Below are 24,915 nucleotides of genomic sequence, written 5' to 3'. Positions count from 1 at the left end.
ACCACCCAAACATGGATACAAAGAGGTTTACTAAAAACAGAATTTCTGGAGTCAAAAAGAACTAAGTCTGCATGTTTTCCTCAGCTTTCTAACTGTGTGTTACAGTCAAGTAACCATAACTTGACTGCACGTTATTTTTTATCAGGTCAGACTAAAAGCCCTGCCTCCCCAATTCATTTGAGTTTTACTAGTTTAAATAAATATTTGAAGTAGTTTTTAACTAAGACACATATGTAAAGTTCCTACCACAGTGACTGGTATGTATGACGTGCTCAATCAGTTACATCCACATCATTTATTATTTGTAAATAAAGAAATGTAAGGTTGGCCTTTCCTTTTAAAAAACCCTGACAATCTCAAGCGTGAGAGGATGAGTCTCTCGCAGGTGCTGGAAGCACCCGGTGCCAGGCTGGCCGAGGCAGGAGGGAGGCCTACGTGGCAGCTCTCTTTAAACCTGACCACACAGAGTGCTTCATTCCCTGCACGGCCTTGACATCGTCCCAGTCCAATTTGATGTCCGGAACTTCATCTTCCGGCTCCGGATCCTTCCTCAAGGCCCCCTGTGGTGAGGCAACCACGATGGGCAGAGGGCCACATTCCTCCCGGAATTCCACAACATGGAGACTCTTCTTATCAGCCAGCTGTTGGTGGGTTTCCTGGGCACAACCAAGCGGAGAGAACACCAGGTTAGGTGGGTGAGGCTGGTCTAACGCGGTCTGCCCCTGATGTTCATCTGGCGTGGCAGAACTGTCTGGCTGATTAAAATGTAGCAACTCTAAGAGTTCATTAACTGAGGGTGATTATTACAGCAAGAAACGTGGCCCAGGTAACACAATATCAAGTTGACTAGCTAACTGAATATATGTAAGAGTGATTGAAAGTAAGATTTTACTTAAAAAAAAAAAAAAAAGACACAAAACACAAAAAAATCTGGTCTTTAACCTAAAGAGCAGGAACTTCCTGTGGCTATCCTAAAGGTGACGGGCTGGGGGCAGAAGCATCCCACCCACCGCCCCACCCCCAAGGGGCATGAAGAAAGGGCCTTGGCCTCTGGCCTCCTGTCTTCCTCACCCTCCCAGTCATGTGCCATGCTGTGCCCCAGAATGAACTTGACTCTCACCATGCCCCTGCTCTAGCTGCCAATTTACAGGACACGCAGGGACAGAGGATGTCAAGTATCCTCAGATATCCAGCACCAGACTGGGACGAACAACCCGATTTCGTCAACAACAAAAAATGTAAGAGAAAAAAGAAAAACAGAACTTACAGATTAAAAGTGATTTAAAAGACACAGCAAAGATTTTAAACGTATTGATCTTTTTGCCATCTGATTCAAATAAACTATATAAAAAAATGTTTTTTAATCTGACAAATGGATACATTTCTATGAACACTGACTAGATGTTTGACATTGAGTTACTGGTAACTTTTTAGGCATGATGGTAGTACTGTCTGGTACTTTTTAGTCCTTATCTTTTAGAGATACATGATGAGATATTTATGAGTGAGATACACTGATGTCTGAGATTTGGTCCAGAATGACTGGGTTGGCTGGGGGGTGCGTGAGCGGCTAACTGTTGGTATAACAGAGCCGTGAGGACTCGTAACAGATGGCAGCCGTGAGTCTGCACCAGGTGAGTGAGCTCGGTAGGTGGTTTACAGACAGTATATTAAAACATCTAAAATACTGCGAGAACGTACACCTTGTACTACTCTAATTCTGCATGCATTTGAAATTAGAAGAGAGAAGTGCTAATTCATAAATAAATAAGTTGGAGTGTCTTATAATCAGTGGTGTGTCGCTTACACTGGTGTCATTTTTTTTGAGTAGCACAATGCAACTTTTTATAGCTGATGCCATTTTAGAAGAGATGATACGTAGTCACAGTAGCCAAAGATTCAAAGTACTAACACAAAACAAAATATCACGTAAAAGAACAGGTCTGCTTGACCATAAATATAACCTAAAAACAAACATTTTAAGTTACATCACACAATTAAGTCTCTAAAGTAAGTTTAAATTTAGAAGTGCTTTTGAGAGATGTTTTTAGATAGTACTAACACACAGCTGATCAAAAAAGTTCTTTTAGGCAAAATTTTTCTTTCAGTTAGTTTTCCTATTTTAAACAGTGACCGCTACAATTACTCCATGGATCACTTTATTCAGAAACAGCCAGAGCACTCTGTCACCCTGCCAAAGTCCTCAGCAAATGGAGGCCCGTGAATGCCTCTTGAACCCGGCTGTCTTTCTGCTCACTCAGCTCTGCTGAGGTCCACCCAGCCTTTCTTTCAAGGGACAAGCCAGCCCTGCAGAGCTGGAGGGGCCCCTGCAATGACAGCCCTTCCTCCCTGCCACTGGTGCGACTGTGAGCCCAGCCCAGGCTGAGGGGGTGAGCTGGGCAGGGGCCCAGCGGCCCCATCTATGTGGAGAAATAACCTGAACTATTGAATGCACGGTTCCTACTGACTCAGATGTCCCCCTGAACAACCTCTTCAGGTGACATGAAACTTACTCGAGACTACTCTCGAGTGCAAGTGCCCAGGGGCCTTCACCCTAGTTCCAGTTGAAAGGACAGAATTAGGAAAGGGACTTTCTCTTTTTATTTAACATTTTTATGTTGTTGGAGTTTTCGAACAAGCACATATTCTTTCCATAATAAAAGCAGATTATAATCACTGGCTTTTAAAAATACTTAATTTTAAAACTTCAAAAACCCATGCAGTTTTTTTTTAAAAGATGCTGCTGCTGCTGCTAAGTCGCTTCAGTCGTGTCCGACTCTGTGCGACCCCATAGATGGCAGCCCACCAGGCTCCCCCATCCCTGGGATTCTCTAGGCAAGAATACTGGAGTGAGTTGCCATTTCCTTCTCCAATGCATGAAAGTGAAAAGTCAAAGTGAAGTCGCTCAGTCGTGTCAGACTCTTAGTGACCCCATGGACTGCAGCCTACCAGGCTCCTCCGTCCATGAGACTTTCCAGGCAAGAGTACTGAAGTGGGGTGCCATTGCTTCTCCATTTAAAGGATAATCCTCATGAATTACCTCTTCACTTGGATTAACTAACCTGATGCAGCCAGAGACAAAGAATGCATGGTCCTCAGGTGGCCCAAGAGCAACTCCGGGGCGGCCCAGGAGATGCTGGTCTCAGAGCACACCGCTTAAATACAAACTGGCTCTTCAGTTTCCGAGCGCAGGGTTGACTTACCTGGCGAGAGAGCCCCTGGAAGAGGCCCCGGGTGAGGCTGAGCATGTTGACGGAGCCAGAGACCTTGGCATACATGTCTTTGATGCCGATGAGCCGGCAGATGGTGGTGATGGCTCGGTGGCAGCGGAGGCCATAGCCTAGAAAGAGGAGAATCAAGTCAAACGCCTGCCCACTCGCCCACAATGCAGGTGGCGCCACCTGCTGGCCTCACCTGGCTTCCAGCTCTGGGTTTACATGTTGGTTCACATTCTGGCTTCATCACTTCCCAGCTGGGTGACCTTTCACAACTTCCCGAACTTCAAGGAGGACCCTGATTTAAATGAGATGCTATAAGGACTAAGTAAATAATATATATGTTTCTGGACTTCCCTGCTGGCTCAGTGGTGAAGAATCTGCCTGCTAATGCAGGGGCCATGGGTTTGATCTCTGGTCCAGGAAGATCCCACATGCCTCGGAGCAATTAAGCCTGTTCCCCACAACTCCTGACTGTGCACACACCACAGCTAAAGAAAGCCCGTGAGGAGCAACAAAGACCCAGCACAACCAAAAACTAATTAAATGATTAATTTTAAAATACATATACCTATAAGTTTATTAAACACACGGATAAAAAATAGGGCTGTTAAGACTAACAGAGAGCCTGAAGTTTCTTGGCACCCCATGTCCATGTTAACTAGGGCTCACCAGACACATCTGTTCTCACCCTCCTTGAATGGTCAGCTGCACTGAATAGAGACATCATCCACTTCCTCCTTCTGGAAAAACTCTTGGCTTCAGTAACACATCCTCCCCCAGATTGCCTCCTAGTTACTGGCCTGCCCTTCTCACCTCCATGCTGGCCTCTAAATCTTCCATGGTTTCCTCTCCAGCCACTCACCCCACTCTTGGCTACCTGTAATCCCTTACCCATGTTGTTGCTGGTTAGTTGCTCAGTCATGTCCAACTCTTCATGACCCCATGGACTGCAGCCCACCAGGTCCCTCTGTCCATGCGACTCTCCAGGCAAGAACACTGGAGTGGGTTGCTATTTCCTTTTCCTGGGTAGCTTCCTGACCCAGGGATCGAACCCGCATTTCCTGCAGCTCCTGCATTGGCAGGCAGATTCTTTACCACTGCACCACCTGGGAAGTTCTCTAGCACTCTGATTAGCCAGGCATAAAACTCAGCACATACCTTAAAGCTGAGCTGAAAAATACAGCTTTAATCAGAAGACAGCAAAGATTTAAAAAAAAAAAAAAGTAACTTCTGCAATTAAAACCAGCAGTCTTTCAAAAATCATTCAGATAAAGATGTATCCAAAGTAACATGTCTAACAAAAACATTAGGCAAGCCACAAATGCAAGCCATGGACAGAGGAGCCTGGTGGGCTGCAGTCCATGGGGTCGCAAAGAGTCGGACACGACTGAGCGACTTCACTTTGACTTTTCACTTTCATGCACTGGAGAAGGAAATGGCAACCTACTCCAGTATTCTTGCCGGGATAATCCCAAGGACGGGAGCCTGGTGGGCTGCCGTCTATGGGGTCGCACAGAGTCGGACACGACTAACGTGACTTAGCAATATATATTTTCAAATTATCTTGCAGATACATTTTTAAAAGATTTTTTTAAAGGAGGTAAAACTGATTTTAATAATGTATTTTATGAACCCAGTATGTCCAAAACATTATCATTTCAACATGTCATCAATACCATAATATTTTTGAGCTATTCCTTATCCTTTTTTTTTTCTCATATGGAGCCTTTGAAATCTGGTGGTATGTGACACAGGGACTCCCAGAAGCCACCTTTCAAGTACTCAAAAGCCAAATGGGACAGCACAGGTTTAAACCTTAATGTCCAAGTGTTCAACTCAATACTTTTTCTAATGATAAATGTTTTTATTATCTGGCATATGAATGATTACTTATGATTTTGAAGCAGAAGGCAAGTTCAGGTGCACTAATATAATTGGTACTACATTTGATTTTTTTTTTTTTTCTTTCTTATTTCCATGCCATGGCTCTAGCAAAGTTGTATTAGAAGCTTTGCCGTGAAAAATTTAAATACTGTGTATGTTCTATCTTCTGAACCAGACTTTTTAACATATTACCTAGAGTTATACAAAACCATTTTTACTGTAGAACCACAGGTGAAACGCACATCAGAATGTTTAAGAATTCTACTGCCTGAGTATACTGGGCATAACTGACATAGCCCCATGACCCTAAACTCTGACTGCCTGCTCTTCCCAAGACAGGACGAAGGTCCATCTCCAGATCCTCAGAGCCTGGTATAGCACCTGGCTCACCAAAGTTGTTCAATTCACACTTAATGATGAGAGTAAATTAAAGGAACTGAATATGCTATTGGAAAAGAACCATCTGTAGCATCCATCAGTGAATTCCCTACAAGTAACCAATGCTTTTGAAGAACTGATGCTTTTGAACTGTGGTGTTGGAAAAGACTTTGGAGAGTCCCTTGGACAGCAAGGAGATCCACCAATCCATCCTAAAGGAAATCAGTCCTGAATATTCATGGGAAGGACTGATGTTGAAGCTGAAACTCCAATACTTTGGCCATCTGATGCAAAGAACTAACTCATCAGGAAAAGACCCTGATGCTGGGAAAGACTGAAGGTGGGGGGAGAAGGGGTGACAGAGGATGAGATGGCTGGATGGCATCACCGACTCAATGGACATGAGTCTGAGTGAACTCCAGGAGTTGGTGATGGACAGGGAGGCCTGGCGTGCTGCGATTCATGGGGTCGCAAAGAGTTGGACACGACTGAGCGACTGAACTGACTGACTGATTGAACCACTGTTCCCGCTACAAACTCAACTACTTATCCAGTTGCTGTTTCCTATTCATTAAGTGCTCTTCCCGCCTACAGTTACCCCTGGAATGTGTTTGTAATCATATGAGTCTAAGTAGGTTGACGACTTTTTTTAAAAAAAATCACTGAATTATACATTTAATTCATTTATTTTCTGTTGTGATTTGCAGTATGTGTGATGTCAGTTCCCCAAATGGGCATCAAACCTGAGCCCCCTGCATTGGAAGCCTGAGGTCTTAACCACTGGCCCACCAGGGAAGTCCTAAGGCTGACTGCTTTTTACTTCCCCAAAAACCTCAATCGACTTAAATCTAACTTAGGCCTGTCCATTTTGGTGTTTTCAAAATGAGTTCAGGCAAAGGTGAGCAAAAACAGGGGGCAGGATGAAACTGGTACAGTTTCTCTGCTTTCCCTCCAACACATCATAAGTTTTTAGTTACCTCTGGGTTGTTTCTTCATCTTGATATGTGTCCTTTTAAATGTTAAGGAAATATCGTGGTATACTGGAGGGTAAAAACAGAAACACAGGGTTAGGGGTACAGCTTTAATGCCCTTGCAAATACCACAAAGCAACCACCACGACCCTAAGCAGCCATCATGCATCAGCCACGGATGAGTAACCAACTCTGATTTCACTCATTACTAACCTTCTCATGAGAGTAAGTTTGGTTCTACATTTTATATATTTATATGAAAGAAGGTAGTAACAGGCAGAGAAACACAAAAATATCCACAGAGATATAGTGCCACACATAAAGAAACAAGTATAAGCCTGAAAATTTTAAAAGAAAAGATTAACACTCACTGGTATGGTCTTCATATCGTTCTATATAATGCAAATAGTGAACGGCTCTATTCTTTGCCTGAAAGAAAGAAGGAAAATAATTTTCTTAAATCTCTTGTTAGGAATTTACATTTTCTCAGAGATTCAAAAAATACCTTTTATAAAATATTTTATTATGGAAAATTGCAAATTTACACCAAAATTTCAGTAGATGCTTCCAAAAGTCAAGGATTTAATTTTGAAAAAAATAAATAAATAAAATAACATCACTACCACAGCCAAAAAAAAACCCAAACTGAAACCAAATCAATAATTCCTTAATATTGTTTAACAGTCTGTCAGTGTTCAAACACTCACCGCTGTCTCATAGCTCCAGTAAGCAATCACAAGGCTAACAGAAATGACGCAAGGACACAGGCCCTTCTGAAACTGCCTTTATGAGATCAGTAACTTTTGACAGTAAGTATTTTTCTGTGGTTCCCACGAAGTCTAGCACAGACATTATTGATCTTTTACTGTTAACAAAGAAAAAAATGTACATACTTTTCTGAAAGCATCTGCCCGTTCAGTGGCTTTCCCAATGGCAAAACCTTTTAAAGAAAAAGTAAAAATATTTGAGGTAGCAATTTCACTGCAAGAAATTTCCCCTATCAGTATACTTGCAAAAGTACAGTAAATGACATGTACAAGAAGCTCACTGTTGGGCTTCTCTGGTGGCTCAGTGGTAAATAATCTGCCTGCAGAACACACAGGCTTGATCCCTGATCTGGGCAGATCCCGCATGCGGTGGAGCAGCTGAGCCCGTGCACCACAACTACCGAGTCTGTGCTCTACAGCCCGGGAGGCACACCCACTAAAGCCACGGCACCCAGAGCCCACGTTCTGCTCTAGAAGCCACTGCGGTGAGGCGCTCATGCACTGCAACTAGAGTACCCTGTTCAACACATGTAGCGCAAAGCCCGCGCAGCAACAGAGACCCAGGACGGCCAAAATAAACAAATTCATTTCTACAGAAAATATATGGTGGTATAGGAACAAAGAATTTCTGGGAAGAAAAGTGAAAGTGAAGTTGCTCAGTTGTGTCCAACTCTTTGCGACCCGACCCCATGGACTGTAGCCTACCAGGCTTCTCCGTCCATGGGATTCTCCAGGCAAGAGTACTGGAGTGGGTTACCATTTCCTTCTCCAGGGGATCTTCCCGACCCAGGGATCGAACCCAGGTCTCCCGCATTGGAGGCAGATGTTTTAACCTCTGAGCCACCAGGGAAGCCCAAGGAACTGTTAAAGAGTGGTTTCCTTTGGCAACATTCTATCTACAGGTATTATAAATACCTGTTTTATAAGTGTCAGTATGGATGTAAATAGGCAGTTTTCCAGTTTTCTTCCCTTTACACATTCATGTATACATTTCAAAAACAGATGTTCATTGTGGAAACTTTACTGAAGAGTATCAAGAAGAAATTTGAAGAACTGGCGAACATACTAATTAAACATTTTTAATCTTTTCAGTGTGTACTCTTCCAATCCTTATAGGCTTTTCTTTACATATAAACATACTTTTTAAAAACTGGGATTATATTAGTCTTATATAAGTGGTTTTTAGTTTGTCTCTTTGACCTAATGATTATTTTGTGAGAAATATCAATAACCTCAGATATGGAGATGACACCACCCTTATGGCAGAAAGTGAAGAGGAACTAAAAAGCCTCTTGATGAAAGTGAAAGAGGACAGTGAAAAAGTTGGCTTAAAGCTCAACATTCAGAAAACTAAGATCATGGCATCTGGTCCCATCACTTCATGGGAAATAGATGGGGAAACAGTGGAAACAGTGTCAGACTTTATTTTTTGGGGCTCCAAAATCACTGCAGATGGTGACTGCAGCCATAAAATTAAAAGACGCTTACTCCTTGGAAGAAAAGTTATGACCAACCTAGATAGCATATTCAAAAGCAGAGACATTACTCTGCCAACAAAGGCCCGTCTAGTTAAGGCTATGGTGTTTCCAGTGGTCATGTATGGATGTGAGAGTTGGACTGTGAAGAAAGCTGAGCGCAGAAGAATTGATGCTTTAGAACTGTGGTGTTGGAAAAGACTCTTGAGAGTCCCTTGGACTGCAAGGAGATCCAACCAGTCCATTCTGAAGGAGATCAGCCCTGGGATTTCTTCGGAAGGAATGATGCTAAAGCTGAAACTCCAGTACTTTGGCCACCTCATGCGAAAAGCTGACTCATTGGAAAAGACTCTGATGCTGGGAGGGATTGGGGGCAGGAGGAGAAGGGGACGACAGAGGATGAGATGGCTGGATGGCATCACTGACTCGATGGACGTGAGTCTGGGTGAACTCCGGGAGATGATGCACAGGGAGGCCTGGCGTGCTGCGATTCATGGGGTCGCAAAGAGTCGGACACGACTGAGAAACTGAACTGAACTGAAGTGATTTCCCATAATTGTTTAATGGCTATAGCGTATCACAATGCTTGGTTACATATACTCTTCTGGTAACTGTGTCCCTATTGTGCAATATTTACTGTCTCTCTCCCCACCCCCAGTTTTTTTTTTTACTATTATACATAATACAATCGTGTCTTAAGCCTTTTAAAATATTCACTGTCCTCATGGGAAAAAGCAGGTGTAGGAAGATCTCTCTTTTCCCTCTAAGGAATTACTTGGGTTCACCACAAGGTCTGTGAGCCTAAGCCACTAAAAGACAATCAGTGGGAAAAGCCTGAAGCCACTGAGTGCACAGCTGAGGGCAGACCATGCCTGTCCCCTCCACCGCCAGCTCCTCACGTCCTCCCCCCACTCACCTGCGGCTCCTCTGCCGTTCCCCACAGCGACCAGGACACGGACGGATCTCTTCCTTCCCTCTTTGGCCGTCATGTTGAAAACATTTCTCACCTAGAGGACAAAATGGCCATAAATGTTACCCCTTAAGGAAATTCTGAAGTAGGGAACCAAAGGAACCTACACACACACGCACACACATACACGGTGAACACACACATCGTCCCTCACTCCCACGAGCACAAACAGCACACTTCCTCCAAAGGAAACCACCATCTGGGCTCTTTCTTCAGGAGTAAAATGGAAACAGGACTTTCTCTTCTTATTTTACAAGCTGGTTAGACGATCTGACTGAGATAACTTTTAAAGAGATTTGAAACTGTAAAACACAGTCTATCTTATTTTAATGAAGGCACCACAAGAAAGAAAAAGAGTTGCTGATTCAACTTGAACACAGTTGGTAACTGACTGAGTGACACATCCCAATAGCAGAGATGCTAAAGTATGAAGAAGTGTGAATCTTACAAATGATAAAATGCAGGTGCAGACACAAGCAGCACAGAAGCGGGTCTCTATGGATTAGACTCAAAAGGAGACAGAGACTTCTGAAATACCTGATTGTTATGCACTGTAGAAAAATCTACATTTGGGGGCATATTTATACATTCACCAAGAACTACGAAACTGTTAACTGCTTACCTGGTGGCCCTTTCCCATAAAGTGAACTTAAAGAAAAAGGGAGCTCAAGCCCACTCTTGCGGATCCTCTTACTGGAAATCACCCCCACGGACAAAATTCTTCAAAGGAACTAACTTCCACAAGGGGTATACCAGGACCCAAAGACGTAAAGTACTTGTAAATATAAACTTGAATGTAATTGATACTGAAGAAATAACGTACACAATCAATCACAAACTCAACACATTCCATATGGCATTTAACACCAAGTGTGAGCTCAAAGGGAAGTTGACGATTTTAGGAAATGCCCTGGAAAAAGTGATTGAAACTGACCTGATACAGACTTCAGTTTCAAGAGCTTATAAGAAGCCCAGCAGAACCTTTCCCTAGCAAGAGATGGATATTCACAGTAACTCCAAGCTTTCTACCCCTCTCCATGTCTCCCTCCAACCTCTGCTTCCTGAACTAAGTGTCAGATACAGCTGATCCCAAGAGAAATTGCTACTGCAACCTCTGCTTTAAGAAAGAGGAAATTTAATGCAATCTCCAAATTCTGGTATCAACAGTACCACTGAAGTCACCTTGCGATGAGACCCTGATGAGCAGCCCCTCAAAAGGGCAGCAGTCAGAAGAGAACTGAAATTGAAGTTTCATCATTTCCTTACACAAAGCAGCCCTGTAGCTCAGAAAGTCACACATCAAAGGCTTTTCTTCACTGTTCCTCTTGCTGTATCCCCTCAATATCTACTAACCCAACTTCTCCAAAGGCTTAACTCGGTATTTAGTTCAGCATGCCTACCTCAAGTATCCTGGTATCGAAATCATCATACGTTTCTGCAGGGAGGAAAAAAAACAGGAATGTAGATAAACGCGTCCATGTAATTAGTGTATGACAGCATTTTTTATCACTGGCGCCATCGCTGACTTTTCACCAAGAATCTCAGATGTTTTGGTGCCACTCTCCAGGCCGCACCCTGGTCCTCATCACTACCAGAAACTCTTCCACCCCGAAATTCATAAACCTGGCCACCATCTTCCTGACTGCTTTCTCCGACCCCTCCAGCTCTCACTCAGTGACTCAAAGGTACGGTTCTTGGGGCTCGGCCAGCATCTCCAGACTCCTGACCACTGCTCCCCTTTCTCCATCACCCCTCTGGCCTTCCAGCCTCTCCCACTCAGTCAAGACACTACCGCCTACCATTCCGCTAGGTCTCGTGAATGTCCTCAACTCGCTCACCTCTTCCCCCGTCCACCACACCATCCAGGATGCAATCAGTACAGCTGTCTGGCCACACCTGACCTGCTGGCGCTATGACAGAGAAGTCAAAGCACGGCACACACTGGGGCCACTGAGAACTCATGGTCTCCAACTCAGCCGAGCCCTCTCTGCTGCCCGCGGGCCTTCTACATCCTTTTACTCAGGTCTCTCTCTTCTCACCACAGCAGCCATTTCAAACACTCCCTGTTCTTTTATTTTGACTATAGGAAATTTACATTCATAGACAACAAAACCACCAGCAAAATGTACGTTTATGTACCATTAGCTGGCTTCAGTGATTATCAACTCACGTCAATCTCCTTTCCTCTACATTCGGTCCAATTCCCACTCCACTGGGTAATTCTGAGGCCAGTCCCAGATACGTTACGTTTTCATCAACACACTCTGGTGGCCACACTCGTCCATGTTCCCATCTCCTTCTCAAAAACTCAAGGAAGCCTCTGGAGAGACGACACTCACACAGTCAAAATACAGCTCACCTGACCCTGTCCGCTGCCCTTTCTTCTGTCACGAGTTCACCCATTTATCTACAGTCTAAACCTGGGCCCCCAGGAGGGACTTGAGCTCATGGGTTTCCCCCCCATATCGTCATTCTCCCATGGGAAGTGTTCTTCTAAGTCCTCAGTGTGCTGGCTGAGTCTCTCCACCTCAACCTCTCCTCTCCTCTCTAAGCCAAACTTAAGAAAGCAGCCAAACTCTTGCCTACTTTCTCATCTCCTATTCGTAGACACGAACAAATTTTTCAGACGATTTTTACTTCTTTACATACTCAGGAAACAGTGGGGGAGATGACTTTGTTTTCTAATTTCATCTGATAAATATTATCAACTTTTATTTCATGTGTTCTTTTAGGATGCTTCATGACAACTATTTGGTTTCTTCTGTTATCAAAATAGCACTCCCAAGGCATGCTGCTCCATACCCCATGACCAACAGCACTTGGGAAACCACGTACTATGGGAGACGCGTAATAGGCGTAGTGCACACCACCACGCTCGAAGGCTCTGAGAAGCCACACAAGGCAGACACCAGAACCCAGTGCTTTGCATCCTATCTGTGGAATACTTCTTGGTTTACAGGCCTCTAGTGTTTCATAAAATACAGTTGGTTAACAATGTGAAGTTATTCCAGTGATATTCAGATTCTGTATTAGAAAAGGGCAGTCTAAACAGAGGAGTAACTAGAAGCATATCAAAGAATTCCAGAAACTAGGAGTGCCCTCTCCATCACGACGTAAGTGAAACCAGGACTCTGCTACCTCCATTGGGACCGGGGTCAGGGGGGCCAAGACTGATGCCGCCCCACGAGTTTCCGCTCCATCCTCGCTCCCGTTTAACCTTCATCTTCCTCTTCCGGTCCCACTCTTCTCTCTGTTGGACCATATCGGCCTCCACCTTTTCTTGCTCTTCCTTGCTTCTTTGAGTGATGGTCTGTATAGCTCCACTTTTCATAAGTGGGGCATTCAGACCAGGCCATAGGAAGCCACGACGCCCTGAAGGTTTAAAAACACACAGAAATAATTCTTTTAAAGCATTCACTTCTTGAGTATTAAAATGCCAGGCAGTGGGCATACAGATAGATACTGCTGGTGGGAGCTTATACTAACATACTCACTTACAGGCCACTTGGCACCGTCTACTAAAACTTTAAACATACCCATGGTAGCAGCCAATAATTCCCCTTAGCGGTACTGCCTAGAGACACACTGCCCCTCGGTTATGCAGCATGCGTGTGCTTGGACAAGGATGTCCACTCAAGCGTTATTTGTCAAGCCCAAAAAGAGAGGCAACCAAACTGTCTAGCAATATTGAAACAGCAAAATGAACTATGGCATATCCAACCTATGAAATATGCTGCATTCAACTCAAAGAATAAGGCAGCCCTGTAGGTTCTGATATGGAATAATTTCTAAGACCTATTATTGAGTGAAAAAAAAGTGAAGTATAAGAGAATATGTACCGTGTGATATAATCTAATGATTTTTAAAAGAAAATGTATATTCCTCTTAGGGTTTTTATGTATACAAAAGCATTAGAAATGTCAGAAGGATTGTTAATCGGTTATAACCCAATACAAAATAAAGTTTAAATTAAAAAAAAAAAGAAAATGTCAGAAGGAAACATCAAAATGAAATCAGTGGTTTCCTTAGCAGAGGCAACTGGGATTGAAGAAAATAAAAAAAGCATCAAGGGACTTCCCTGGCGATCAAGCAATTAAGACTCCTCACTTTGAATTCAGGGGACCCCCAGTCGGTGAACTAAGACTCCCACATACTTGTTTTTGTAAATAAAGTTTTATTGGAACATAGCTGTGCCCATTTGGTTATGTATTACCTATAGCTGCTCCTCTGCTACAACAGCAGAGTTGAATGGTTGTAACAGGGACCATGTGGCTCACAAGGCTGAAAATACTTACTTCTTGACCCTTAGCAAAGAAAATTCTAATTTTCTACCACTGAACTGTAAATTCTTTGAGCACAGGGCCTTTCGCAGCAGATGCCACACAAGGGCACTTAAGGCCTGTGGAATGAATAACTCAATGAATGAATCTCTTTTTATGAGATTTTCTTCCCCTGAATCATGGGGCAATGAGCCATTTGGCTGGACTCTAAAACCACATTTCCTAATGTCCTTCATTAGAAATGTTTTGATGTTTCTAGTTCATAAAACATCTATAAAGTTTTGGAGAGAAAAAAAAAAATCTTAGCACAATAGCTGTTTTTACAAGTTAAGTTTACCTTCACCGATGATCTGACCCCTGTTCAAATCCTTCCTTCTTTTTCTCTTGGTTCTTTTGCCTCTTCCTTTTCTTGCTCCAGCACCGGTTTCTGCTAAAGCACCTTTCCATAGCTCATCTGCTGTCACTGTAAAGAGACAGGTGTTACAGAATTTCTTCAAGCAGTGGTTCAGGGCCTACTGATTTATTCCTGTTGAGTAAAAAGGGCTGGAAGAAGCGGGGTCATCTGCATCATTGCAGCAATGAAAGCAAAATTAAAACATCCTTTGCACATTCCACATGATTTCCATTTGAAAAGCCCAAGATTTGTTGCTACTCCTTTTACAGAATATGGCCTCCCCAGCACAAAAGACAACCAACATTTACATCCCAGTTACTTTCCTATAGATGTGTCTCCTGAACATTTTATCACCTATGTGACATCCACAGTAACTGTTGAGATAATCAATAACTAGCCTTCCCAATACAGGTCTCTTAGCCCAAAGAACCAACTCTGCAATTTGAACCCACAAATCTTAATCATTTATTTGTCTGCTCTATTCTGAAAATGCCCTATACGTCTGTATATCCTTCAAAACAAGATGCCCAAATTCGTCTTCAACTCTAATGAAAACCTAACCATTCTTGGGAAAGAATGAGCATGTATGGGGTCTGACAGTTAATCCCTGCACATGCCTGTATGTACTTCTTAGATGATTATCTTTTACTTTAATGTACAGACCCCGAAACCACTGATTTGTTTCCATCTGTGAATTTCTAGGCTCCCCCAATCTTTCCTGCCATACATTGCAGAGCATTTTCCCCTCTGTACTTGTGGAACATTCAGATTCTTTACTTCTGACTACTTCTGAATTTTACTGGTATAGCCACGTTGTTTATTAGATTTAAATGGTCTCCACAAGGACTCTGCCTTTCACGTTATCACCAACTGATTTTATGACAACCAATTATTCCATTACCAATTTAATAAAGAATCAGAGCCATACAAACATTGTACTAGTCAAAAATCTAAGACACATATATCTACATGCCTGAAATACTAAACACATTCCAGAAGTCAAATGAGTATCTTCATTTTCCTTTTTTTATGAGCCCTTAGGCTTTAAAGGTTCTATCTGCTTGCTTCCTGAAAGGCCTTACACTTTGATCCTTTGGCTTGATAACATGAAAAGGGGAAAATGTTTTGGATTTACAGTATTTTTTAATGTTTTGCATCTATAGAGTACCCTGTTTTTCAAAATACACATATTATTAGAACTAATCTTTGTAACTGAAGCTCAGAAAAATAGGTCAGTTTCCACATCACATGCTGCTTTGTGTATTCTTGATCAAAGCAAACTTTAGATTGACACTAATTCATTTAAGAGAACCACAGGTTTGAAATAAAATTACCAACCTCAAGCTATACTCTCACTAAACACTGACTTTCTTTCTTTATTCCTTAAAAAGGATGCTATCTATAAATGCCATCAAAAACTTGAAAGTTCACAGTGCAAGCACTTTTAATGGAGATAAATCTGGATTCCAGAAAAACATCTACTTCTGCTTCACTGACAATGCTAAAGCCTTTGACTGAGAGGATCACAACAATGTGGAAAATTCTTCAAGAAATGGGAATACCAGACCACCCGACCTGCCTCCTGAGAAACCTGTATGCAGGTTAAGAAGCAACAGTAAGAACAGGACATGGAATAACGGACTGGTTGCAAATTGGAAAAGCAGTACATCAAGGCTGTATATTGTCAACCCTGCTTATTTAACGTACATCATGCAAAATGCCGGGCTGAATGAAGCACAAGCTGGAATCAAGATTGCTGGGAGAAGTATCAATAAACTTGGACAAGCAGATGACACCACCCTTATGGCAGGAAGCAAAGAGGAACTAAAGAGCCTCTTGATGAAGGCGAAAGAGGAGAGAGAAAAAGTTGGCTTAAAACTCAACATTCAAAAAACGAAGATCATGGCATCCAGTCCCATCACTTCATGGGAAATAGATGGGGAAACACTGCAAACAGTGACAGACTTTCTTTTCTTGGGTTCCAAAATCACTGCACATGGTGACCGCAGCCATGAAATTAAAAGACGCTTGTTCCTTGGAAGAAAAGCTATGACCAACCTAGATAGCATATTAAAAAGCAGAGACATTACTTTGCCAACAAAGGTCCATCTAGTCAAAGCTATGGTTTTTCCAGTAGTCATGTATGGATGTGAGAGTTGGACCATAAAGAAGGCTGAGCACCAAAGAACTGATGCTTTTGAACTATGGTGCTGGAGAAGACTCTTGAGAGTCCCTTGGACTGCAAGGAGATCAAACCAGTCAATCCTAAAGGAAATCAGTCCTGAATATTCATTGGAAGGACTGATGCTGAAGTTCCAATACTTTGGCCACTCAGATGCTGGGAAAGACTGAAGGCAGGAGAAGGGGACGACAGAGGATGAGATGGTTGGATGGCATCACCGACTCAATGCTCAATGGTTTTGAGCAAGCTCTGGGAGTTGGTGATGGACAGAGAAGCCTGACACGCTGCAGTCCATGGGATCGCCCGACACGACTGAGCGACTGAACAATACAAGAACAATCTGGATTTGGCCCCAGACCACTGCAACAAAGTGACTAGCACAATCAAGTGAGTCACACAAATTTTTGGTCTCCAAGTGCATACAAAAGTTATGTTTACACTATACCACAGTCTTTAGCATGCAATAGCATTATTTCTAAAAGCACTGTGTCTAAAACATTATGCCTAAAACAACAGTATACACTTTAATTAAAAAAAAATTCTATTGCTAAAATGTTCATCTTTAGCAAGTCAAAGTAGCAACATCAAAGATTACTGATCTCCTATCACCATATCAAATATAATAACTAAAAAGTTTGAAATATTGCAAGAATTACCAGAATATGACACAGAGACACGAAGTGAGCAAAGCGTGTTGGAAAAAACGGTGCAGACAGATTTGTTCAACACAGGGTTGCCACAAATCTTAAATGTGCAAAAAATGCAATATCCTCAAAACACAATAAAGCAAAGTGCAATAAAACGAGGTATGCCTGCCTGTACGTCATATATTAACCTCTGAAGTGTAAATTCGTTTAAGGAGAAGAAAAAGAAGAAAAATTAAGATACCAAAGCACCTCTTCTTTTCCTGTTTCATGAAATGGGAAGTTGGTGGCCAGACTACGTACGTTTAGTGAAGAAACTATAGGATCTGTACTGCTGGGCTGTCACGTTCCCGGGAGCAGGAGTGCAGCACTGTGTCTGCAGCGCGGGGCCCAAGTGGGTAGAACGGCAGCGGCCTGTGGCTCCTGCAGATGACGAAGGGCCTGTAGGCAGACAAGAGCAAAACTGCGTTAGACGCTCCACGCCTGCGCAGAGACACTGCCAACGCCACAAATTAACTCTTACTTATAAAAACAAGCCACTAAAATGCTGAACTTTTAAGAATCATATTTGGAGGACAGTCTTTCTTTAAAAAATAAAAGCAAACTTTTGGACGCTGGCTCAGATGACACAGGGAGATCTCTCTGGACCTGTCAGCTTTATTGAGTAAATGGTTCAGTTAAAAGTAAATAGAAACTCGTGGCTTTTCATTTTAAATAAATTCAGGTCTTCAACAATCACTCTAAATCCCATTACATTGGACACATTTTAGTTTTTCTTTTAACCCCCTCATTCTTCAACAAAATACCAAGTACACATTAATTTATTCTTGCTGTTTAATGTTGCAATCCTTGAAATACTCAGCTCAGTCACTCACTCATAACCGACTCTTGCAACCCCATGGACTGTAGCCCGCCAGGCTCCTGTGTCCATGGGATTTAGATCACATAGAAACTGTGCTTGCGTCTATGCTCAGAAAAACCAGACATGGGGCTTAGTTAAATCTTCAATTAGCATAACGATGTTAACAGGGAAAAGAATAATATACACTATCTATTTGGAAGTATAACCGGGTAGAAGTTAAAACAAAGTGTCACTGGAAAATGAGAAGGCCTAGCAAAGGGAAATGGTTTTAAGGTAAAAACCTTTTGGTATTCCTTGGAAGTGTAGTATTTTAAGATAACAATCTTCAAAGCAGGAACTACTCTGCTCATTTTATACACAAGGAAACTGAGGGTGTCGTTTGGTCATGGTTGCACAGGCAGAAAAAGTGGAGGAGAACTGTCTCTTCATTCCACCAGTCATTACTTTCCTTGCCCCAGAGCCTCCTGTGGGACTGTCCCCTCAGCAAGAGTGCTGCTTTCTGGCCTTCCTCACAGATCCCTTCTCCAGACCCTGTATCAGCTCAGGCTGGGACACTGCCTGACTCAGAGTCAAGGGCCGAGTACGTCGTTTATGACTGAACGCATCACCTGAACAACAAAGACACAAACGCAGGAAGAGCCAGGCGCTCCAGACTGCTTGCCGGACCACCTGAACAAGCACAGAGGCATCTCAACTGCAGGGCTGACAAGACGAAAGGAAGAAGACTAACGGCAAGTCCAGCGCGGAGAGGACACAGTGAGCTTTCAACTCTGCCCTAACCAGAGACCATGCGGAGGAGGCAGGATTTAACTGGCCATAAGCATAACATGATATTCCCAGGCGGCTTGCTCAGCTGTAAAGAACCCGCCTGCCAATGCAAGAGATGGGAGGTCAATCCCTGAGTCGGGACGATCCCCTGGAGAAGGAATGGCAACCCACTCCAGTATTCTTGCCTGGGAAATCCCATGGACAGAGGAGCCTGCCAGGCTACGCTTCATAGGGTCACAAAGAGTTAAGGTTCGTATACGTCACTCAAACTAGTACAAAGTCAACACCAGTAAGTGATGTAGGTATAATGTAATACCTAGTGTGTGCACGCTAAGTCGCCTCAGTCCTGTCCAACTCTTTACCACCCCGTGGACTGTAGCCTGCCAGGCTCCTCTGTCCATGGGATTTCCCAGGCAAGAATACTGGAGTGGGTTGCCATTCCTTCTCCAGGGGATCTGCCGACTCAGGGATTGACCTCCCATCCCCTGCACTGGCAGGCGGGTCCCTTACAACTGAGCAAGCCACCCGGGAATATCATGGTATGCTTATGGTCAGTGCTCAGAGTCAGACACAACTTGGTGACTGAACAACAACAACAAAGCATAACGTGGGCTCGGCAAGCACCGGCCTCTTCCTTTTTGGAAAGTGAGTGAAGAGAGGGCCTGGCACCGTCAGGAAAGAACAAAAACCTTCTGCAAACACTGTGTTTCAAGGAGGCGTCACAATATTCAAAACACCTCAGAACCCAGTCCTGCCATTACTGGCTGTGTGACCTTAATCAAGTCACTTAGCCTCTAAGAGACTCATTTTAGCATCTGTAAAATGGGAATAACAACTCCGTCACTAAAAACTGGTGTGAGGATTAACCAAGATAACATACTATTAACCTGACACACAAATCATTGTTCAATAAATTGTGGCTATTACATCTTAGACCTTGAATTATAACTGCCATTATCATTAAAAATTTGAAAAATACTCTTTAGACCTTACCCATTTCTATTATAAAGAATGTACTTCATTCATTTACATTTTAGAAACTACACAAAGTACTCTTAAGTATCAGATCTTAGAAGAAAAGGTTGTTAGATAAATAATCTCACCATTGCTGGGAACAGCTTTCAACGCCCAAATGGAAGCTGTTGGAAAGGTGTTTAGGTAAAGCTGCCTGGACCATAAACGACCTGTAAATTAAAACAAAAACAAAGGTTAAGATGTATTTCTACATGAAAAGGAACATTTTTAACACCTAAGGAATAGCAACATCTATAGTATGAAAGAACCAAAACAAGTAAATGAAGAGTTTCTGGGCACCATGACCACTTGCCCAAGTAGACGACATCACATCACACTGGCTGCTTCACACTCACACCTGACCTGTTACCAAGCCTCACACATTCTCCTCAAAAAAAGGCATTCGTTAACCATCAGGCAAGTGCAAATCAAAACTACAAATTTATACCACGTCACATCCACTAGGATCACTATGGTTAAAAATACAGAAAATAAGTGTTGACAAGGATGTAGAGAAATAAAGATCCTCATGCTGGTGGGAACGTAAAAGGCGCGGCTACTTTACAACACAGTCTAGCAGTTCCTCAAAAAGGGAAACATGGAGTCTCCATTCAATCAAGCAATTCCACTCCCAGGTACATACACATGAGAAATGAAAATAGACACAAGGACACTGCACACAAATACTTACAGCAACACTACACGTAATAGCCAAAAGGTAGAAACAACCCACATGCTCAAGTGATGATGGATAAACAAAAACGTGGTACATACACAAAATAGAGTATTATTCTGCCATAAGAAGGAAGTACTGATTTATGCTACAATATGGACAAATCTGAAAAACACTATGTTAAATGAAACAAGACAGTCAAAAAAGATCATGTATTACATGATTTCATTTATACGAAACATCCAGAACATGCAAACAATAGAGAAAAAGGGTAGATTAGTGGCTTCTGGGGGCTGGGGGAACAGGGAACTGGGGGACATGATAGGTAAGGTTCTTTTTGAGGTGATTAAAATGTTTTAAAATTGATTATGGGGATGGTTATACAGCTTTGTCAGTCAGTCAGTTCAGTCGCTCAGTCATGTCAGACTCTTTGTGATCCCACAGACGTCAGCACACAGGCCTCCCTGTTCATCACCAACTCCTGGAGTCTACCCAAACTCATGTCCACTGAGTCCGTGATGTCATCCAACCATCTTATCCTCTGTCATCCCCTTCTCCTCTTGCCCTCAATCTTTCCCAGCATCAGGGTCTTTTCAAATGAGTCAACTCTTCGCATCAGGTGGCCAAAGTATTGGAGTTTCAGCTTCAACATCAGTCCTTCCAATGAACACCCAGGACTGATTTCCCTCAGGATGGACTGGTTGGATCTCCTTGCAGTCCAAGGGACTCTCAAGAGTCTTCTCCAACACCACAGTTCAAAAGCATCAATTCTTCGGCACTCAGCTTTCTTTATAGTCCAACTCTCATATCCATACATGACCACTGGAAAAACCAGAGCCTTGACTAGACGGACTTTTGTTGACGAAGTAATGTCTCTGCTTTTTAACATGCTGTCTAGGTTGGTCATAACCTTCCTTCCAAGGAGTAAGCGTCCTTTAATTTCATGGCTGCAATCACCATCTGCAGTGATTTCGGAGCCCAAAAAAATTAAGTCTGACACTGTTTCCACCCTTTCCCCATCTATTTCCCATGAAGTGATGGGACTGAACGCCATGATCTTAGTTTTCTGACTACTGAGCTTTAGGCCAACTTTTTCACTTTCCTCTTTCACTTTCATCAAGAGGCTTTTTAGTTCCTCTTCACTTTCTGCCATTAGGGTGGTGTCATCTGCATATCTGAGGTTATTGATATTTCTCCCCTCAATCTTAATTCCAGCTTGTGCTTCATCCAGCCCAGCATTTCTCATGATGTACTCTACATATAAGTTAAATAAACAGGGTGACAATATACAGCCTTGACATACTCCTTTTCCTATTTGGAACCAGTCTGCTGTTCCATGTCCAGTTCTAACTGTTGCTTCCTGACCTGCATACAGATTTCTCAAAAGGCAGGTCAGGTGGTCTGGTATTCCCATCTCTTTCAGAATTTTCCAGTTTATTGTAATCCACACAGTCAAAGGCTTTGGCATAGTCAATAAAGCAGAAATAGATGTTTTTCCGGAACTCTCTTGCTTTTTCCATGATCCAGTGTGATGTTGGCAATTTGCTCTCTGGTTCCTCTGCCTTTTCTAAAACCAGCTTGAACATCTGGAAGTTCACGGTTCACATATTGCCGAAGCCTGGCTTGGAGAATTTTGAGCATTACTTTACTAGCGTGTGAGATGAGTCCAATTGTGCAGTAGTTTGAACATTCTTTGGCATTGCCTTTCTTTGGGATTGGAATGAAAACCGACCTTTTCCAATCCTGTGGCCACTGCTGAGTTTTCCAAATTTGCTGGCATATTGACTGCAGCACTTTCATAGCATCACCTTTTAGGATTTGAAATAGCTCAAATGGAATTCCATCACTTCCACTAGTTTTGTTTGTAATGATGCTTCCTAAGGCCCACTTAACTTCACATTCCAGGATGTCTGGCTCTAGGTGAGTGATCACACCATCATGATTATCTGGGTCGTGAAGATCTTTTTTGCACAGCTCTGTAAATATACTAAAAACCACTGAACTGTATAGTTTAAGAAGGTGAATCATATAGTGTGTAAGTTACATCCCAATAAAACCACTATCAAAAAAAAATTTATACACTAGAAAAAGAAAGAAAAAGGCTCTGGAACCAGCTGGTATGGCTACAAAAACCTGACGTCCTTCCAGTCTAACCCTGAACAAGTTTCTCAACCTGTGTGCCCTAATTCCCTAATCTGTAAAATGGGAATGTAAAGGTATCTATCTCATAAAGACATTGTGAAGATGAAGGAAAAAAGCATAAAGAACTTAAGACAGACCCTGCTACACATAAGAACTCACGGAAGAAAGCTGCAGATGCTAGGTGCTATTTGAACAGGGCTTTGAAAAAAGAGGAGGTGGTCACAAACATAAACAAAAGTAAAAATATTTCTCAGGTCAGATTTTCCAACAAAGGATTTCAGGTCAAGTTTCCTAACAAAACAAGTTACAAAAAAGAACTTTTAGATTTTCACAGATCTTTAGATTTCAGAATTACGAATGCTGGATTGCAGGTTTTAGAGCGATCAGCGGTCAGGTCAATGGTATACTGGTTCCTAGAGATAAACGTTGCGCTGGAGGATAGTAGGCTGCTTCTCCTCGGGCTGCAAACAACGAACATGGGGTGGGGGACAATACCAACATCCTTCTTTTTAATAAAGAGTATTGATCAGCCCGAAATCTAAAATAACTGACACTAATCCTATCCGACTCAAGCTGGAGGACAGCCTATTTCCCTTTCGAGCTTCTCTGGCCTCGATTTACCCACAAGTCGCGCCCGCGGGGAAGGCGATGATGGCTTGCAACTATCCTCCTCACTTAGCCGAGCATGCACGAGCCGCCTGGTGAACTGGAAGGGACCCTGGACCGCGTCCAGTCCATCCTCACTTTACACACCCATGCCCTGTGCGAACGCACGCAAGGTCACACAGCAGACCCCAATGAGCCGGTAAACCGGCGCGAGGGGCCCGGAGCTGCGGCTTCTTGCTTTTTCCCGCCCGGGCGAATGCAGGCCCCGGGAGAGCCGCCCCCACCCCCGCTCCCGCTCGGCTCAAAGCTCCGGGTCCCAGCGTCCCAGCTCTCACCCGCCGAAGCGCCACACAGAGCAGGGAGGAAGCCCGCAGCGCGTACTGCCGCCGCCATGGTGGAGGCCCACGAGCGCCTCCGGCCGAGCAGCCTTCCTACCGCCTGTCGTGACTGCTCTCCATCCACCGGCCGCGGACCTCAGCCCGAGACTGAATCCCCAGGGTCCGGGGGCCGCGCCGCAGCGCAGGCCCGAGTGAGGGGGTGTCCGGACAGGCAGCGGGGTGGGATGAATCCGGCCTCGCCGCGGACAGCCCCCGCGGGGTCCTCGCGTTAGGACCCAGGGGCGGGGCTTGGGCCGGCCGCCGGGGTGGGCGAGGCTTGAGGCTGGGGTGGGCGGGGCTGGCGCGCTGTCTTCTGCCGGCGGGACCCTCGGGATCTAAAGAGCCGCGAGCGCGTGTACCGCTGACAGAATCCTCTCACTGAATGAAGCTGATGCTGTGGACTCTCCCCAAACCGAAATGAGAGGTACGGACGAGCACGGAGCGGGGTCTAAGTGAAGATCGAAGCGGGGAATGGTGCACACGGAAGAATAAAAAAGCCGTTCATAGCCAACTCCAGTAACGCTCTGGATTTGGGAGAAGCTCTGCGGGCGATGAAGACGAATCCATATCCAGAGTGTCAGAACAAGGGGCTGCTTCTTCCTTAGTAGAACTGGCCCGATGTGGTCAATCTGCAACAGGTTAGCTGACTGATCCTTCGGCGTGTTCTGTCATATTGAGGGCCAGTGTCGGTCTCTGCTGTTAGAATATTGAACGCTCGGCAGTGGCTATAGCCATATTGGCCATAGTAAGTGAAAGTCTTTGTTGTTGAGCTCAAACATAACTTCCATCCCTAGTGCATTGCCCTTGAGTCCATTTGACTGGGGGAGGAAGCAGACTGACATTCTCAGGTTGGTTATTCTGTCCACCTCATTAAAACCCTCCTATTTGGTAAGCATTCATATGGAGCATAATTAAGTTCACATTCTGTGCCAAATTAGAGAAGTCTGTCCACACCCTCTTGCCCACACCTCCTTGAATTTTCTAATCCCATTCCTTTCAAGTACCTGATCAGCGAGCCAAGCCATTAGCCATGGTCTCTGAAAAAGTATAGATCTGTACACCTGATCGAGCAAAATGAACAACCAAGTGCACTGCTCAAAGTTCTGTCCACTGAGAGGATTTTCCTCCACCTCTGTTCCTCAGAGCTTTCCCAAAGTGGGATGTTGTGCAGCTGTGTCCTTTTAGGCCATGCCTACATACCTTGCAGAACCTAAGAGTTTTGTTCTTCAGGCACCTGGTCGCATGGAAGTTACCGTGAAGCTGTAGGTGGAGGTTGAAGGGAGAAGATAATACAGCAAGAGTAGAGGCCA

The 24,915-nt window shown here is 43.7% G+C and overlaps 1 protein-coding gene across 2 annotated transcripts; it reads right to left on the bottom strand.

The window, feature by feature from the left end:
- Positions 1-276: 276 nt before the first annotated feature.
- On the bottom strand, positions 277-23,644 carry MRPS5 (mitochondrial ribosomal protein S5). 2 transcript variants are annotated; one of them, XR_015137432.1, is made up of 13 exons: positions 23,564-23,644; positions 19,897-19,977; positions 17,467-17,604; positions 14,281-14,406; positions 12,802-13,035; positions 11,064-11,098; positions 9,610-9,700; positions 7,345-7,391; positions 6,823-6,880; positions 6,458-6,520; positions 3,415-3,513; positions 3,204-3,340; positions 277-656 (listed from the first exon to the last, which is right to left on the bottom strand). XR_015137432.1 is itself a non-coding variant. In XM_086328270.1 (12 exons), exons 1-12 carry the CDS (start codon positions 23,619-23,621, stop codon positions 432-434), a joined length of 1,293 nt encoding a protein of 430 aa, XP_086184396.1. In that variant the 5' UTR covers positions 23,622-23,644; the 3' UTR covers positions 277-431. The 2 variants fall into 2 exon arrangements, 1 of the variants encoding a protein (XP_086184396.1); XM_086328270.1 differs by lacking the exon at positions 3,415-3,513.
- Positions 23,645-24,915: the final 1,271 nt, after the last annotated feature.

This window comes from Bos grunniens, chromosome 11 (genome assembly GCF_055505025.1).
Source record: "Bos grunniens cultivar Pamir isolate PY7600 chromosome 11, Bosgru_T2T1.0, whole genome shotgun sequence".
Lineage (NCBI taxonomy): Eukaryota > Metazoa > Chordata > Mammalia > Artiodactyla > Bovidae > Bos > Bos grunniens.
Note: the sequence above shows the minus strand (reverse complement) of the source record. Positions and strands in the feature narration are given on the sequence as shown.

What these genes read in the sequence shown, in the direction of transcription:
- MRPS5 (XM_086328270.1), bottom strand. Translation starts at nt 23,621, where the DNA reads ATGGCGGCGGCAGTACGCGCTGCGGGCTTCCTCCCTGCTCTGTGTGGC. An exon ending in GAAAGCTGTTCCCAGCAATG is followed by an intron (nt 17,605 to 19,896) that starts GTGAGATTATTT and finishes GTCTGCCTACAG; the next exon opens with GCCCTTCGTCATCTGCAGGA. An exon ending in GAACGGCAGAGGAGCCGCAG is followed by an intron (nt 7,392 to 9,609) that starts GTGAGTGGGGGG and finishes TTTCTTTAAAAG; the next exon opens with GTTTTGCCATTGGGAAAGCC.